The sequence below is a fragment of the Macaca nemestrina genome, chromosome 4 (assembly GCF_043159975.1).
Source record: "Macaca nemestrina isolate mMacNem1 chromosome 4, mMacNem.hap1, whole genome shotgun sequence".
In the NCBI taxonomy this organism is placed as follows: domain Eukaryota; kingdom Metazoa; phylum Chordata; class Mammalia; order Primates; family Cercopithecidae; genus Macaca; species Macaca nemestrina.
This window is the reverse complement of record NC_092128.1, coordinates 187,448,616-187,462,881: the sequence shown is the minus strand read 5'-3', so window position 1 is coordinate 187,462,881 and position 14,266 is coordinate 187,448,616. Positions and strand designations below refer to the sequence as shown.

The window sequence follows — 14,266 nt, the reverse complement described above, 5'->3', positions numbered from 1 at the left end:
CTTCAGTCCATTTAATTTTTGTATATGGTGTGAGGTAGGGGGTCAATTTTGCTCTTTTGTATGTAGATATTCAGTTGCCCCCACACCATTTGCTAAGGAGATAGTTTTTTCCTCATTGAATGGTCTTGACAACCTTGTGAGAAATAAATTGACCACAGATATGTGTGTTTATTTCTGGACTTTTAATTTTACTTTATTCATTCGTCTATTTATATATCTGTACCACACAGTCTTGGTTACTGTAGCATTGTAGTAAATCTTTAAATTGGGAACTATGAGTCATTCAACTTTGCTCCTCTTTTTAAATTTTGTTTTGGCTATTCTGGGTCCCTTGTAATTACTTATTGATTTTATAATCAACTCGTGAATGTCTACAGAGAAGTTAGCTTGAGAGTAGACAAATCTGTAGATTGACTTGGGGAGTATTGTCATGTTAACAATATTAACATGAGTGGATCATGGACTTCAGATTCATGAAGATGCTTTTCCATTGATTTACATCTTCCTTAACAAAAAACAAAAATAATGTTTTGTAGTTTTCAGAGTGTAAGTTTTATAATTCTTCTGTTAAATCTAGTCCTATGTATTTTTTTCCTTTTTGATGCTATTATAAATAATTTCATGTTTGGCTTGTTCATTGCAAATATATAGAAATACCATTATTTATTTATGAGACAGTGTCTCAGTCTGTCACCCAGGCTGGAATGCAGTGGTGCAATCTCGGCTCACTGCAACCTCTGTTTCCCAGGTTCAAGCGATTCTCCCACCTCAGCCTCCAGAGTAGCTGGAATTACAGGTGTACACCACCGTGACCAGCTAATTTTTGTATTTTTAGTAGAGATGGGGTTTCGCTATGTTGGCCAGGCTGGTCTGGGCCTCCCAAAGTGCTGAGATCACAGACGTGAGCTACCACACCTGGCCTGAAATACCATTGATTCTTGTGTGTTGACCTTGTATCCTGCAACCTTGCTGAGCTGGCAGTTTTTTAGTGAATTTCTTAGGATTTTCTATATATAAGATCATGTCATCTGTGAATAGAGATAATTTGTTTCTTATTTTCCAATATGAATGCTTTTTATTTTTTCCCACTAAGTATGATGTTAACTGTGTATTCTTCATAGATGCCCTTAACAAATTGAGCAAATTTCTTGCTCTATCTTATTGAGTGTTTTTAACATGAAAGGATGGTGGATTTTATCAAGTGCTTTTTCTGCATCTATTGTTATAATCGTGCTATTTTTGTTTTTTATTCTATTGATATGTTGTGTTACATTAATTGATTTTTTGCATCCCAGGGATAAATCCCATTTAGCCATGGTGTATAACTCTTCTTTTATGTTGCTGGATTCAGTTTGCTAGTATCTTGTTGAGTATTTTGCATTCGTATCATGAGAGCTAGTGGTATTGTAGTTTTCTTTTCTTATGATGTCTTTATGTGATTATGGTATGAGAATAATACTAGCCTCATAGAATGAGTTATGAAGTAATACTTCTTAGTTTTTGAAAGAGTTTGTAAAGAATTGGTTTAATTCTTTATTTATTTCCACTTTAATCTTCATTATTTCCTTCATTGTGCTTGCTTTGAGTTTGCTCTTCTTTCTCCAGAATCTTAAAGTAGGTTAGGTTATTGATTTGAGATCTTTCTTAATACAGATATTTACAACTATACATTTCTCTCTAAGCAATACTTTCACTGCATCTCATAAGTTCTGGTATTTTGGGTTTCATTTTCATTCATCTTGATGTATTTTATGATTTTCCTTTTGGTTTCTTTTTTGACTTGTTGGTTGGTTATATAAGAGGGTGCTGTTTAATTTTCACATATTTGTGTGTTTCTTCAGTTTTTTTCTATTATTGATTTCTAATTTTATTTTATTGTGGCCAGAATACATACTTTGCATTATTTCTGTCCTTTTAAATTTACTGGAGGTTTATTTTATGGCCTAACATATGTCCTATCCTAGACAATACTGCATATGCATTTCAAAAAAATGTATATTCTGTTGTCATCAGGTGGAATAGCCTAAAGATGTCTGCTAGACTTTATTGGTTTATTGTATTCAAGTTTTCCTTTTCCTTGTTGATCTTCTACCTAGTTATTCCTTCCATTGTTGAAATTACAGTGTTGAACTATTCAATTAATATTGTTGACTTGTCTATTTCTCCCTTCATTTCTGTCAGCTTTTGCTTCATGTATTTTGCTGTTCTGTTATTATTTGCACACATGTTTCTATTTATTATACCTTCATGATAGGTTGACCTTTCATAATATAAAGTGTTCCTCTTCATCTCTAATAACAATATTTGTTTTAAAATTTATTTTATCTGAGAGCAGTTGGACTACTCCAATTTTCTTGTGGTTGTTTTTTGTATAATTTATCTCTTTCTGTTTACTTTCAATCTAGTTGTATATTGGAATATAAAGAATGCCTACTTTATAGAGCATCTGGTTACATCTTGTTTTCTGTTTAATCCAGTCTGACAGCCTCTGCCTTTTGATTGGGTTATTTAATCTATTTACATTTAATGTTATTATTGATATAAAGTTGACCTCATTTTTTATGAATTTTGTATTTGCACATTCAGCTACTCTCTAAAATTAATTTGTAATCTCAAAAGAAATACTGGTGGCATTTTTGTGGTCATTCATTGACATGCACAGAGTAGTGAGAAATTTGAGTCTCCCAAAATGCATGTTCCCAGATGAGGTTAAACAAGGCACACACTGCATTCTTGCTTCAGCTTTCATATTGTAAATAAGTCTTTTTTTGTAATCTACTTAATGCCACATTTTCACATTTTTGTGATTTTTTGGGTGTCTGTACCATTTAAAATGGCCCTCAGGCATGGCGGTGAAAGGGCTGTTCAGTGTTCCCAAGTGCAAAAAGGCTGTGATGTGCCTTATAGAGAAAATAAGTATGTTAGAGAAGCTTTGTTAAGGCATAAGTTGTAGTACTGTTGGCCAAGTTCAATGTTAATGAATAAACAATAATTATTAAACACATATAACACAAGATTATATGTTGATAGTTGAAACTGTGACCAGAGGATTACAAGAACCAAACTCTGTATTTCCCCTAAGAACAATGGTATATTATTTCCTAATTCAGTATTTGCAATGACTTCGTGTAATTACTACTAACAATGAAAATCAACTGTAGTTGGATTTATGTCTACTAGTTTACTTTTTATTTCCCATATGTTTTATATGGTTCTGTGGTTTTATGTTTTTGTTTGTTTGTTTGTTTGTTTTTTGTTTCTGTCCTTATATTCTTTCTTCACTACTTTCTCTTACATTAAGTGAATATTTACTAAAGTAGCATTTTGATTTCTTTAATGTTTTCCCATGACACTGCTTTTGTTTTTCCTTAGTGGTTGCTCTGGGGTTTACAATATACTTATTTTGACTTATCAAGATCAACTTCAGATTTGTGCCAACTTAATACCAGTGAGATAGAAAAAGATTGCTCCTATACAAATCTTTTCCTTTTTGCCCTTTTTGTAGTCTTGTTGTTATACATATTACATCTACAGATATTAAAACCCAACAATATATTGTTACACTTATTACTTTCTATAATTTTATGGCTTTTAAAGATGCTTAGAGAAGAAAGAACAAGTATATATTTATATCATTTGTTATATTAGCCTTTTTATCATTTCTGATTCTCTTCATTTTTTCCTGTGGATTCACATTACTATCTTCACTAACTTCCTTTGAACAATATAGCTTTGTTTCCATGTACCTCCTTTGTACTATTGTTGCCAAATATATTACATTTCTATATATCACATTTCTATATGTTTCTATATGTTTACATTTCTATTTTCTCTATAAGGCACATTACAGCCTTTTTGCACTTGGGAACACTGAACAGCCCTTTCACCGCCATGCCTGAGGGCCATTTTAAATGGTAAAGATTGTTGGTATTGTTGTTATAGGCCAAACAATACCAAATACACATTTTTATATTGCTTTTTAAAAAGCAGTTAAGAGAATAAAGGAGAAAAAATGCATTTGTACTACCTTTTATAATTACATAATTAGTTTTACTGTTGTTTTGTTTTTCTGTGTGGATTTGAATTTCTGTCTGGAGTTAACTTGCTTTTGGTCTGCAGAACTCTAGTATGACTCGTAAGATACATCTGCAAGTAATAGATTCCCTCAGTTTTGATTTATCTGGGAATGCCTTTATTTTGCTTTCATTTCTGAAAGATAACTTTGTTGGATATAGAATTTCTGGCTGACTTTTTTTTCTTTGAGCACTTTGAATGTACTATCATACTACCTTCTGGTGTCCATTGTTTCTGATAAGAAGTCAACTGTTGCTCTTCTTATGGTTCTCTTATAAATAACTTGTTTTTCTCTTGCTGCTTTCAAGTTTTTCTCCTTGTTTTTGACTTTCAGTATTTTTACTATGATATGTCTATTTGCATATCTTTTGTGTATCTCCACCTTAGAGTTTTCTGAGGTCCCAGATGTGTAGATTAATGTTTTTCAATAATTTTGGAAAGTTACTAATTCTGTGAAGAATGTCAGTGGTAGTTTGATGGGAATAGCACTGAATCTATAAATTACTTTGGGCAGTATGGCCATTTTCATGATACTGATTCTTCCTATCCATGAGGATGGAATGTTTTTCCATTTGTTTGTGTCCTCTCTTATTTCCTTGAGCAGTGGTTTGTAGTTCTCCTTGAAGAGGTCCTTCATGTCCCTTGTTAGCTGTGTTCCTAGGCATTTCATTCTCTTTGTAGCAATTGTGAATGGGAGTTCACTCATGATTTGGCTGTCTGCTTGTTTGTTGTTGGTGTGTAGGAAGGTTTGTGATTTTTGCACATTGATTTTGCATGCTGAGACTTTGCTGAAGTTGCTTATCGGCTTAAGGAGTTTTTGAGCTGAGACGATGGGGTTTTCTAAATATAGAATCATGTCACCTGCAAACAGAGACAATTTGACTTTCTCTTTTCCTATTTGAATACTCTATTTCTTTCTCTTGCCTGATTGCCCTGGCCAGAACTTCCAATACTATGTTGAATAGGAGTGGTGAGAGAGGGCATCCTTGTCTTGTGCTGGTTTTCTAAGGGAATGCTTTCAGCTTTTGCCCATTCAGTATGATATTGTCTATGGGTTTATCATAAATACCTCTTATTATTTTGAGATATGTTCTATTAACATCTAGTTTATTGAGAGTTTTTAACATGAAGGGATGTTGAATTTTATTGAAGGCCTTTTCCGCATCTCTTGAGATAATCATGTGGTTTTTGTCATTGGTTCTATTTATGTGATGGATTATGTTTATTGATTTGCATATGTTGAGCCAGCTTTGCATCCCAGGGATGAAGCTGACTTGATTGTGGTGTATAAGCTTTTTGATGTGCTGCTGGATTCAGTTTGCCAGTATTTTATTGAGGATTTTTGCATCAGTGTTCATCAGGGATATCGGCCTGAAGTTTTCTTTTTTTGTTGTGTCTCTGCCAGGTTTTGGAATAAGGATGATGCTGGCCTCATAAAATGAGTTAGGGAGGAGTCCCTCCTTTTCAGTTGTTTGGAATAGTTTCAGAAGGAATGGTACCACCTCCTCTTTGTATCTCTGGTAGAATTTGGCTGTGAATCCATCTGGTCCTGGGCTTTTTTTTGGTTGGTAGACTATTAATTACAGCCTCAATTTCAGAACTTCCTATACTCTATTCAGGGATTCGGCTTCTTCCTGGTTTAGTCTTGGGAGGGTGTATGTGTCCAGGAATTTACCCATTTCTTCTAGATTTTCTAGTTTATTTGTGTAGAGGTGTTTATAGTACTCTCTGATGGTAGTTTTTGTATCTGTGGGATCAGTGGTGATATCCCCTTTATCATTTTTTATTGCATCTATTTGATTCTTCCCTCTTTTCTTCTTTATTAGTCTAACTAGTGGTCTATGTATTTTGTTAATTTTTTCAAAAAACCAGCTCCTGGATTCATTGAGTTTTTGAAGGGTTTTTCTTGTCTCTATCTCCTTTAGCTCTGTTCTGATCTTAGTTGATTTTTGTTTTCTGCTAGCTTTTGGATTTGTTTGCTCTTGCTTCTCTAGTTCTTTTAATTGTGATGTTAGGGTGTCGATTTGAGATCTTTCCAGCTTTCTGATGTGGACACTTAGTGCTATAAATTTCCCTCTTAACACTGTTTTAGCTGTGTCCCAGAGATTCTGGGATGTTGTCTCTTTGTTCTCATTGGTTTCAAATAACTTCTTGATTTTTGCCTTAACTTCGTTACTTACCCAGGAGTCATTCGGGAGCAGGCTGTTCAATTTCTATGTAGTTGTGTGGTTTTGAGTGAGTTTCTTAATCTTGAGGTTCTAATTTGATTGCACTGTAGTCTGGGAGACTTTGTTACGATTTCAGTTCTTTTGCATTTGCTGAGGAGTGTTTTACTTTCAATTACATGGTCAATTTTAGAATAAGTGCCATGTGGCACTGAGAAGACTGTATCTTCTGTTGATTTGGGGTGGAGAGTTCTATAGATGTCTATTAGGTCCCTTTGACCCAGTGCTGAGTTCAAGTTCTGAATATCCTTGTTAATTTTCTGTCTCATTGATCTAATATTGACAGCAGGGTGTTAAAGTCTCCCACTATTATCGTGTGGGAGTCTAAGTCTCTTTGTAGGTCTCTAAGAACTTGTTTCATGAATCTGGGTGCTTTTGTATTGGGTGCATATATATGTAGGATAATTAGTTCTTCTCATTGAATTGATCCTTTTATCATTATGTAATGCCCTTCTTTGTCTTTTTTGATCTTTGTTGGTTTAAAGTCTGTTTTATCAGAGACTAGGATTGCAACCCCTGCTTATTTTGCTTTCCATTTGCTTGGTAAATTTTCCTCCATTCCTTTATTTTGAGCCTATGTGTGTCTTTGCAAGTGAGATGGGTCTCCTGAATACAGCACACTAGTGGGTCTTGACTCATCCAATTTGCCAGTCTGTGTCAAGCTATTGTTTCTACGAAATAATATATTTCCACTGTAGCCTGACTTTGCCAGGTAGTCCTCCAACAGAGCCCTTAGCCATACCCATCAAAGGTCAGAGGCTTCAAACCCTGCAGCCTGTGGGCCCCACCAAGCACTCAGTGGAGCCCTGGCCTAATTTTGGAGAGACCTGCAGCCTGGGGCATCATCAGAGCCTCTGCTCTGCCATTTCAAAGATTTAGTAAAAATAGTGATCATAGAGTGAGGAGATGAGGGATCCATGATCAGAACTTTGGGGGCTCACTAGGGCACAGGTATGTTCCCAAGCACAGGCATGGGCTGATACACACAGGTGTATAGGTATTTGTGAGACAAGGCTCTGCAATCAGACCCTTTTATTTGTACATTTACTATGACAGTGTCCAGGAGACAACAGTAGAACTACTACATTCTGATGACTTTCTGGCCCATAAGGGAAGAGACCTTGGAGCTCCCAAGGACACCATTGCAGGTGATGTTGCCTGAGACGTGAGAGGTGTGAACGCTATTGTGCACACCACTGGGGGAAGGTCCCATAGCAGTTCAACATGAAATGAAACAAAGGTGCTTGCCCCTCATCTCCATCCCTACTGGGCTGGGCCTGCAGCTGCCTCCCTGCTCCTCTCTGTAAGCCCATCTCTGCCCAGGAAGACATTATTCCCTCACACCTGCCCCAGGGCTCACCCCCAGCAGAGATACGCCCCACGGTTCCCACTGACAACCAGCAGTGTCAACCCACAGGGTGGATCTCGCCTTGTGGCCAGGACGACTGAGCATCATCAAACCTGTCCACAGCAGAACACATCGTTCCCTCTCCTCAAGGCCCAGAAACTGAGGTTCTCCTAACCTCATCCCTCCTTAGGTGCAGAAGTGCTTTATAAGCGCAAACTCCTCCTGGGATGGAGCAGAGGGCTGTCAATCCCAGAATATCGCCTCATTGCCACTGTCCCTGCTTCTGGAGTGCGCTTTGATGCAATCAATAGATTTCTACTGGTTTATCTATGGACAAACCCACATTAGGGAAGACCCAACTCCAGTCAGGAGCCTCACAAACCAGAACATCCACAAACAATGAACCAACACTACTAACACAACAGTGCCTACAACAACAAGGAAAACGAAGGCTTCTCCAAGCCAGCCAGGGGTAGCACAATCAACACAGAGGGGTATAAAGGTTCCAACCACTCAGAACACCTGGCACGACCACTCACTCACTCACTCACTCACATCTCCCCCAGCTCACCTCCTCCGCACCCCAGCATGGCCACATCCACCACGTCCGTCTGCTCCAGCACTTGCTCTGACTCCTGGCAGGTGGACGACTGCCCAGAGAGCTGCTGTGAGCCCCCCTGCTGTGCCCCCAGCTGCTGCGCCCCGGCCCCCTGCCTGACCCTGTTCTGCACCCCAGTGAGCTGTGTGTCCAGCCCCTGCTGCCAGGTGGCCTGTGAGCCCAGCCCCTGCCAATCAGGCTGCACCAGCTCCTGCACACCCTCGTGCTGCCAGCAGTCTAGCTGCCAGCCGGCTTGCTGCACCTCCTCCCCCTGCCAGCAGTCCTGCTGCGTGCCTGTCTGCTGCAAGCCCGTCTGCTGTGTGCCCGTCTGCTGCAAGCCTGTGTGCTGTGTGCCTACCTGCTCTGAGGATTCCTCTTCATGCTGCCAGCAGTCTAGCTGCCAGCCAGCTTGCTGTGCCTCTTCCTCCTGCCAGCAGGCCTGCTGCGTGCCCGTCTGCTGCAAGCCCGTGTGCTGTGTGCCCACCTGCTCTGAGGATTCCTCTTCATGCTGCCAGCAGTCTAGCTGCCAGCCAGCTTGCTGCACCTCCTCCCCGTGTCAGCAGGCCTGCTGTGTGCCCGTCTGCTGCAAGCCTGTCTGCTGCAAGTCTGTCTGCTGTGTGCCCATCTGCTCTGGGGCTTCTACTTCATGCTGCCAGCAGTCTAGCTGCCAGCCAGCTTGCTGCACCTCCTCTCCGTGTCAGCAGTCCTCCTGTGTGCCTATCTGCTGCAAGCCTGTCTGCTGCAAGTCCGTCTGCTGTGTGCCCATCTGCTCTGGGGCTTCCACTTCATGCTGCCAGCAATCTAGCTGCCAGCCGGCTTGCTGCACCACCTCCTGCTGCAGACCTTCCTCCTCTGTGTCCCTCCTCTGCCGCCCTGTGTGCAGGCCCGCCTGCTGTGTGCCCATCTCCTCCTGCTGTGCCCCCACCTCCTCCTGCCAGACCAGTTGCTGCCGCCCGGCCTCCTGCGTGTCCCTCCTCTGCCGCCCCGTGTGCTCCCGCCTCTCTTCCGCGTGCTGCGGCCTCTCCTCAGGCCAGAAGTCCAGCTGCTGACGGGCAGGTCCTGTTTCTCCAGAGTTGTTCCAGGGCCATCTCTGACTTCCGAAAATCCTTGCAGCCCTGAGCCCTGTCTGAGTCTCCTCTGCCCAGAGCCACTGCGCCTCCAGCCGGCAACGCTGAGCCTTCATGCTGAGTTCTCTCCAGGCATGCATCTCTCCCACACCCTCATCTCCATCCTGGCCAGCCGGTGGTCGCTGCGTCCTGCCCCATGTGTGTGATCAGTCTGTCAACGAATAAAGTCACCACTGTGCCCTCTCAGAGGTCTTTTTTGCATGTCTGGCAAGCCCTGGGGGAAGAACTTCGATGTGCTGTGTGGGGCAGGAGCTTCGGGCCTCTGGCCTTGAGCTGCATCCAGGCTGACAGCACCAGGGGCAGAAGCAGTCCTGACTTCACGCTGTGTGGGGTCTGCTGCTGTGGGGTCCCCTGCCAGCCTCAGCATCTCCAGGCCCCAGGGGTGCCCTTCTCTATGAATGCCCTGCACCCACTGGGCCTGGCCTCTCCCTGGGCTCCTCCCTCTCTCTCCTTTCTCTGCCTGTCTGACCCCCCACTCACCATCTTCTCACCAGCCCTCTCTTATTAAATGAAATAAATACTTCTCATTCCTGGAAGATATTTTAGAGCTGATACTTATTTCAAAGTATCTGTGTATGTTTGTTGGACAGTCTGTGTACGATCATCCCAATGCCTGAAGTCTCTGTGGGTCCATTTCAGCTTTCTGTCATTTCCGCCAGTTCTCACTCATGGTGTCTTGTTTCCTTGTGTGCTTTGCTGTTTGTGGCTGAGTAACCACCGTTGTGCTTGAAAAGTATTTGTGGGCATTTCTGAGGCCTCTAAGACAGGTGTGTTTGCTTTTTGTCTTATGTGAGGAACCCTCTGATTCCAGGATCACCTTCAACTAAATTCATGGCTTCGATTTGTGTGGGGTACCCAAAAGGTGCCAGTTCGGGCTGCAAAGCAGAATGAGGCCAGGCTTATTGGGGCAGGATGTTCTCCTCTGGGTGTGCTGAGTCCCCAGGCAGCCAGCAGCCTCCGGGATGGACATAAGCCCATGCTTACCTCTGACTCCCTCTTCTCTGAGGGTGCAGCCTGTGCAGTCTCTAGCTTCATGTAGGGATAGTCTCCTTTAGACCCCACCACGAGGGGGGCTCTTGGCTTTGCTTTCTGTCCTCTTCATCCTGCAAAACCATTCAATCCTAAATTTAAAATTGGCAGACCAGCGAATGCCCTCAAGAACAAAGTGAATTCTGGGTGTTTCTAAATGCTATGGGTTAGAGCAAGAGTTGTTCAGCTGGGGTCTGTGATCTTGGATGAGAAGGAAAAAAATGCATCTTTATTCTCCCAAACCTCTAAGTGAAATGTAGTGTTTCAATCAATCATGAATGTAGATGACAAAACTTACAGCGGCACCTGCAGCTTTGTCACCAACAGGAATGAAATGCGTGGCATCACATTACGCTGGCTGCAAATGCTCAAAACCTCATTCTGGCCACGGCTGTTTCATAATTACGGTAGTACAAGATGCACCTGCTGGGTTCCACCAGGCACGTTCCCTAGGGAAGCACATGCTAGCATGTTGTATCGCCGGTTCGCTTTTCACAGTGTAACAGCTGCGTTCTCACGTAGTTGCTTTCCTTTTACTCATCTGAAAACCTCCAAAGCTTTCATGAACTGGCCGGGAAGGTCCCAGGCGCACAAAGGGCAAAGACCCCTCCCTTCAATTTGGGCCTGTAATCCCGTAATTCTTTGTTCCTTTTCCAGTTTCCTGCTGCAACTAGGAAGATTCTTCCTAGTGTTTTCCATTGTTTTCGGCAAGATGACGGGTCAAACAATCTCACCAACAAGTTTCCAGAACTGGAATCCCTGGAGAAACGTCTACTTTTTCTTTTTTTCTTTTTTCTTTTGAGATGGAGTCTGGCCCAGACTGGAGTGCGGTGGTGCGATCTCGGCTCACTGCAACCTCCACTTCCCGAGTTCAAGGGATTCTCCTGCCTCTCCTCCTGAGTAACTGGGATTACAGGTGCCCGCCACGATGCCCAGTTAATTTTTTTTAATTTTTAGTAGAGACAGGGTTTCACCATCTTGGCCAGGCTGGTCTTGAACTCCTGACCTTGTGTTCCACCCGCCTCGGCATCCCCACAGTGCTGGGATTACAGGCGTGAGCCACCGCACCTGGCTTTTTTTGTTTTGTTTTGTTTTTTGAGAGTGGGTATCACTCTGTCGCCAGGCTGGAGTGCAGTGGCGCGATCTCAGCTCAGTGCAACCTCTGCCTCCCGGGTTCAAGCTATTCTTCTGCCTCAGCCTCCTGAATAGCTGGGATTACAGGCATGCACCACCACGCCTGGCTAATATTTGTATTTTTAGTAGAGATGGGGTTTTACCACATTGGCCAGTCTGGTCTTGAACTCCTGACATCGCGATCTGCCTGTGTTGGCCTCCCAAAGTGCTGGGATTACAGGTGTGAGCCACCATGCCCGACGCGACTTCTTAATTCTTAAGAATAACTGGAAATTTTCCATAACCTTCCCCTGTTGTTGGTAATGATTCCTTAATTCTTGAGTTGGTCTTTTCCTTTGAACCATTGTATCTATTAACTTGTCCCAGCAGTCATTTATTCCTTCGCAGTTTCCATGGCATGTCTGTGCAAATGCAATAGAGTTAGAAGTCCCTGTCCGAGTGTCACAGGCTCCCAGGACGGAAGGACACAGGCCCCTTGTCACTGTCATTTTCCTTTGCAAGCTCCCAGCCCAACCACCAGGACAAGGGGAGCAGGCAGGGCAGGAAGGGCTGTCCCCAGCCCTCTCTGTGTCCCGGGTCTGATCAGCAGCCCAGAGCAAGGCTGCCCTGCCCTGAGCCCCACGACTGTGTGTGTGCAGCCTCCGCCCTGCTTGTGAAGGGGGTGGGATGTGTTTGTGTTGGGGAGTGGGGGACTCACCACACAAGGACTGGGAGGGGACTTCTCACACTAGGGCTCCCAGATCCTGGTGCCCTTCACCACCCATCTCCCACAGCCCTTGACCAGCTGGCCTAGCCAAGTGCCCACGTCTCCCCACTGGGTGGGACTCTGTAAGGGAACGTGGTTTCTGCATCTTCAGGGAGTCCTGAGCCAGGCTGCCCTCCCTTTGGCTCATCCTGTGGGACATGGGGGCCCTGCTAGTGTGGGAGTCCCCATTTCTAGGCTGTGTGGGTCACCCCGTGGGGAGGATGGGAGGGGCAGCTCTGTGTGGCCCCCGCAGCCCTCGGACCTGGGAAACGTCTCTTTTCCCTCCCGTTACTGTTTAATTGTGACATTAGTTACCTTATCTCGGTTTTTATTTTATAAACCATTTTGAGAAATGTTTTCATCTAATTGGAAACATCTGGTGAAATTTCCTCTCCTTTCGAACTGGCCGCTTCGCTCCTCATCCTCACATTTTCAGGGTCTTCTCTGCTTTGGAGGTTTTTCTCTTGTTTCAGCTGCCTTTCCATCTTTAGAATATCCACCATGGTTTGTGTTTTTTCTCTTCTACTTTTATTTGCTGTTGTGAAAAACATACATTCTGTTTTTAATTGTACTAATAAATAACTTTTAAGTTTACCTTTATGTTTATTTTTTAATTATTAAAGTGAGGAATGGAACTGCAATTTGAGAATTTCTATTTAAAACAGAATTAATCTTGCTCTTCTTAACATCAGCCCACGTGTCCACCCCCACCCGCTTCTTAGTCTTTCTTGTTTAATTGGAAGCAACATACAGCATATTCCGGTAGAAACAGAACCACACATGCAATCCTAAATATTATAACAGCCACATTTAAAGATGGCAAAAGGAACAGGTGAAATTAAATTAATAATAGATCTTATTTGACCTGGTACATCCAGAATGCTACCATTTCAACATGTGGCAGGAGCCACATTTCAAGCACTCAAGAGCCACATGTGGTTAGTGGCCTCTCACATTAGCATGCAGTAAAGTATTAGGGTCTTATCATTGCTATTCAATTAGGATGTTGAATATGCATCTGTTGTATGCATCTGTTATAACAGATGGGAAATTTGCATTTGCAGTTATAACTGAGCACATTGGTTATCTGGACACAGGTCAGTGTCTTCCTGTCTTCGCATCTGGGCCAACCCTTTGATACCCCAGCCTCTACAATCTGGAGCCCTTGTCTTAGATTCTTCTCTGCCATAGTCAGCTGAGGCTGCCATAACAAATTACCGTGGACTGGAGGGTCTTGAGCAGCAGGCATTTCTTTCTCCCTGTTCTGGAGGCTGGAAGTCCAGGATCAGGCAGGGTGCCACATGCTGGGGTTCTGGAGAGGGCTCTCTTCCTGGTCTACAGACAGCCACCTTCTTGCTGTCTTCACATGGCCCAGATAATCTCTCCAGGGTTTCTTCTTTAAAGGGAACAAATCCCATTCTTGAGGGCTCCACCCTCCTGACCTAATTACCTCCCAAAGGCCCCGCATCTTAATACCCTCATATTGGAATTAGGGTCTCAACGTGTGAGTTTTGGGAGGACACAAACATTCCATCCATAACAATCACTTTGCCATTTGTCATACTTCCTTAAGTATTTTTTCCAAGAGGAATACCTGGGTGGAGTACTTTCTAAGCTCTTGCTTTTGTGAAAATGCGTCACTGTTATCTTTATTTGAGAAAGATGTAATAATTTGAATAAAGGAAAAGTAGAGCCTTAGTCCGCCAAAGATTCCCCTGGAAGCTCTAAGGATATTGCCATACCCTGGTTGGTGGGACAGGGGTCTGAGGTCAGCCTGATGCAGTTCATTTCCAGATCGTATGTTACTCATCCTGCCCATGAGAGGCCTGTTCTTAGGTCTTCTACATTGAAAAACTTGTCAATGCATGTCTAGGGTGGGCTCTGAAGGCCTGATTTTCTTGAAATTCATTAAGTTCTTCTACTCCAAATACACACACCTCTGTCCATTCAGCCCAGAATACCTGATCCTCAATTATTTCTTTGATT

At 42.9% G+C, this 14,266-nt stretch overlaps 2 protein-coding genes across 8 annotated transcripts in view; both read left to right on the top strand.

Annotated features, from left to right (window-relative positions):
• The window catches only part of LOC105472520 (thrombospondin type laminin G domain and EAR repeats), a 78,490-nt gene that overhangs the window by 2,548 nt on the left and 61,676 nt on the right, over positions 1-14,266 (top strand). The window lies entirely within an intron of this gene.
• On the top strand, positions 7,912-9,548 carry LOC105472519 (keratin associated protein 10-3). 7 transcript variants are annotated; one of them, XM_011725857.3, is made up of 3 exons: positions 7,912-8,382; positions 8,413-8,535; positions 8,809-9,548. In XM_011725857.3, the coding sequence occupies exons 1-3, from the start codon at positions 8,236-8,238 to the stop codon at positions 9,292-9,294; spliced, it is 756 nt and encodes a 251-aa protein (XP_011724159.2). In that variant the 5' UTR covers positions 7,912-8,235; the 3' UTR covers positions 9,295-9,548. The 7 variants fall into 7 exon arrangements, with proteins under 7 accessions (XP_011724159.2, XP_011724161.2, XP_011724157.2 ...); XM_011725859.3 differs by having other exon boundaries at positions 7,912-8,586; positions 8,977-9,548; XM_011725855.3 differs by having other exon boundaries at positions 7,912-8,697; positions 8,977-9,548.

Bases quoted from the DNA above. Each gene is read 5' to 3' on its own strand.
- LOC105472519 (XM_011725852.3), top strand. From the start codon at position 8,236: ATGGCCACATCCACCACGTCCGTCTGCTCCAGCACTTGCTCTGACTCC. The intron at 8,839-8,976 runs GTCTGCTGCAAG...ATCTGCTGCAAG, and splicing joins TGCCCGTCTGCTGCAAGCCT to CCTGTCTGCTGCAAGTCCGT.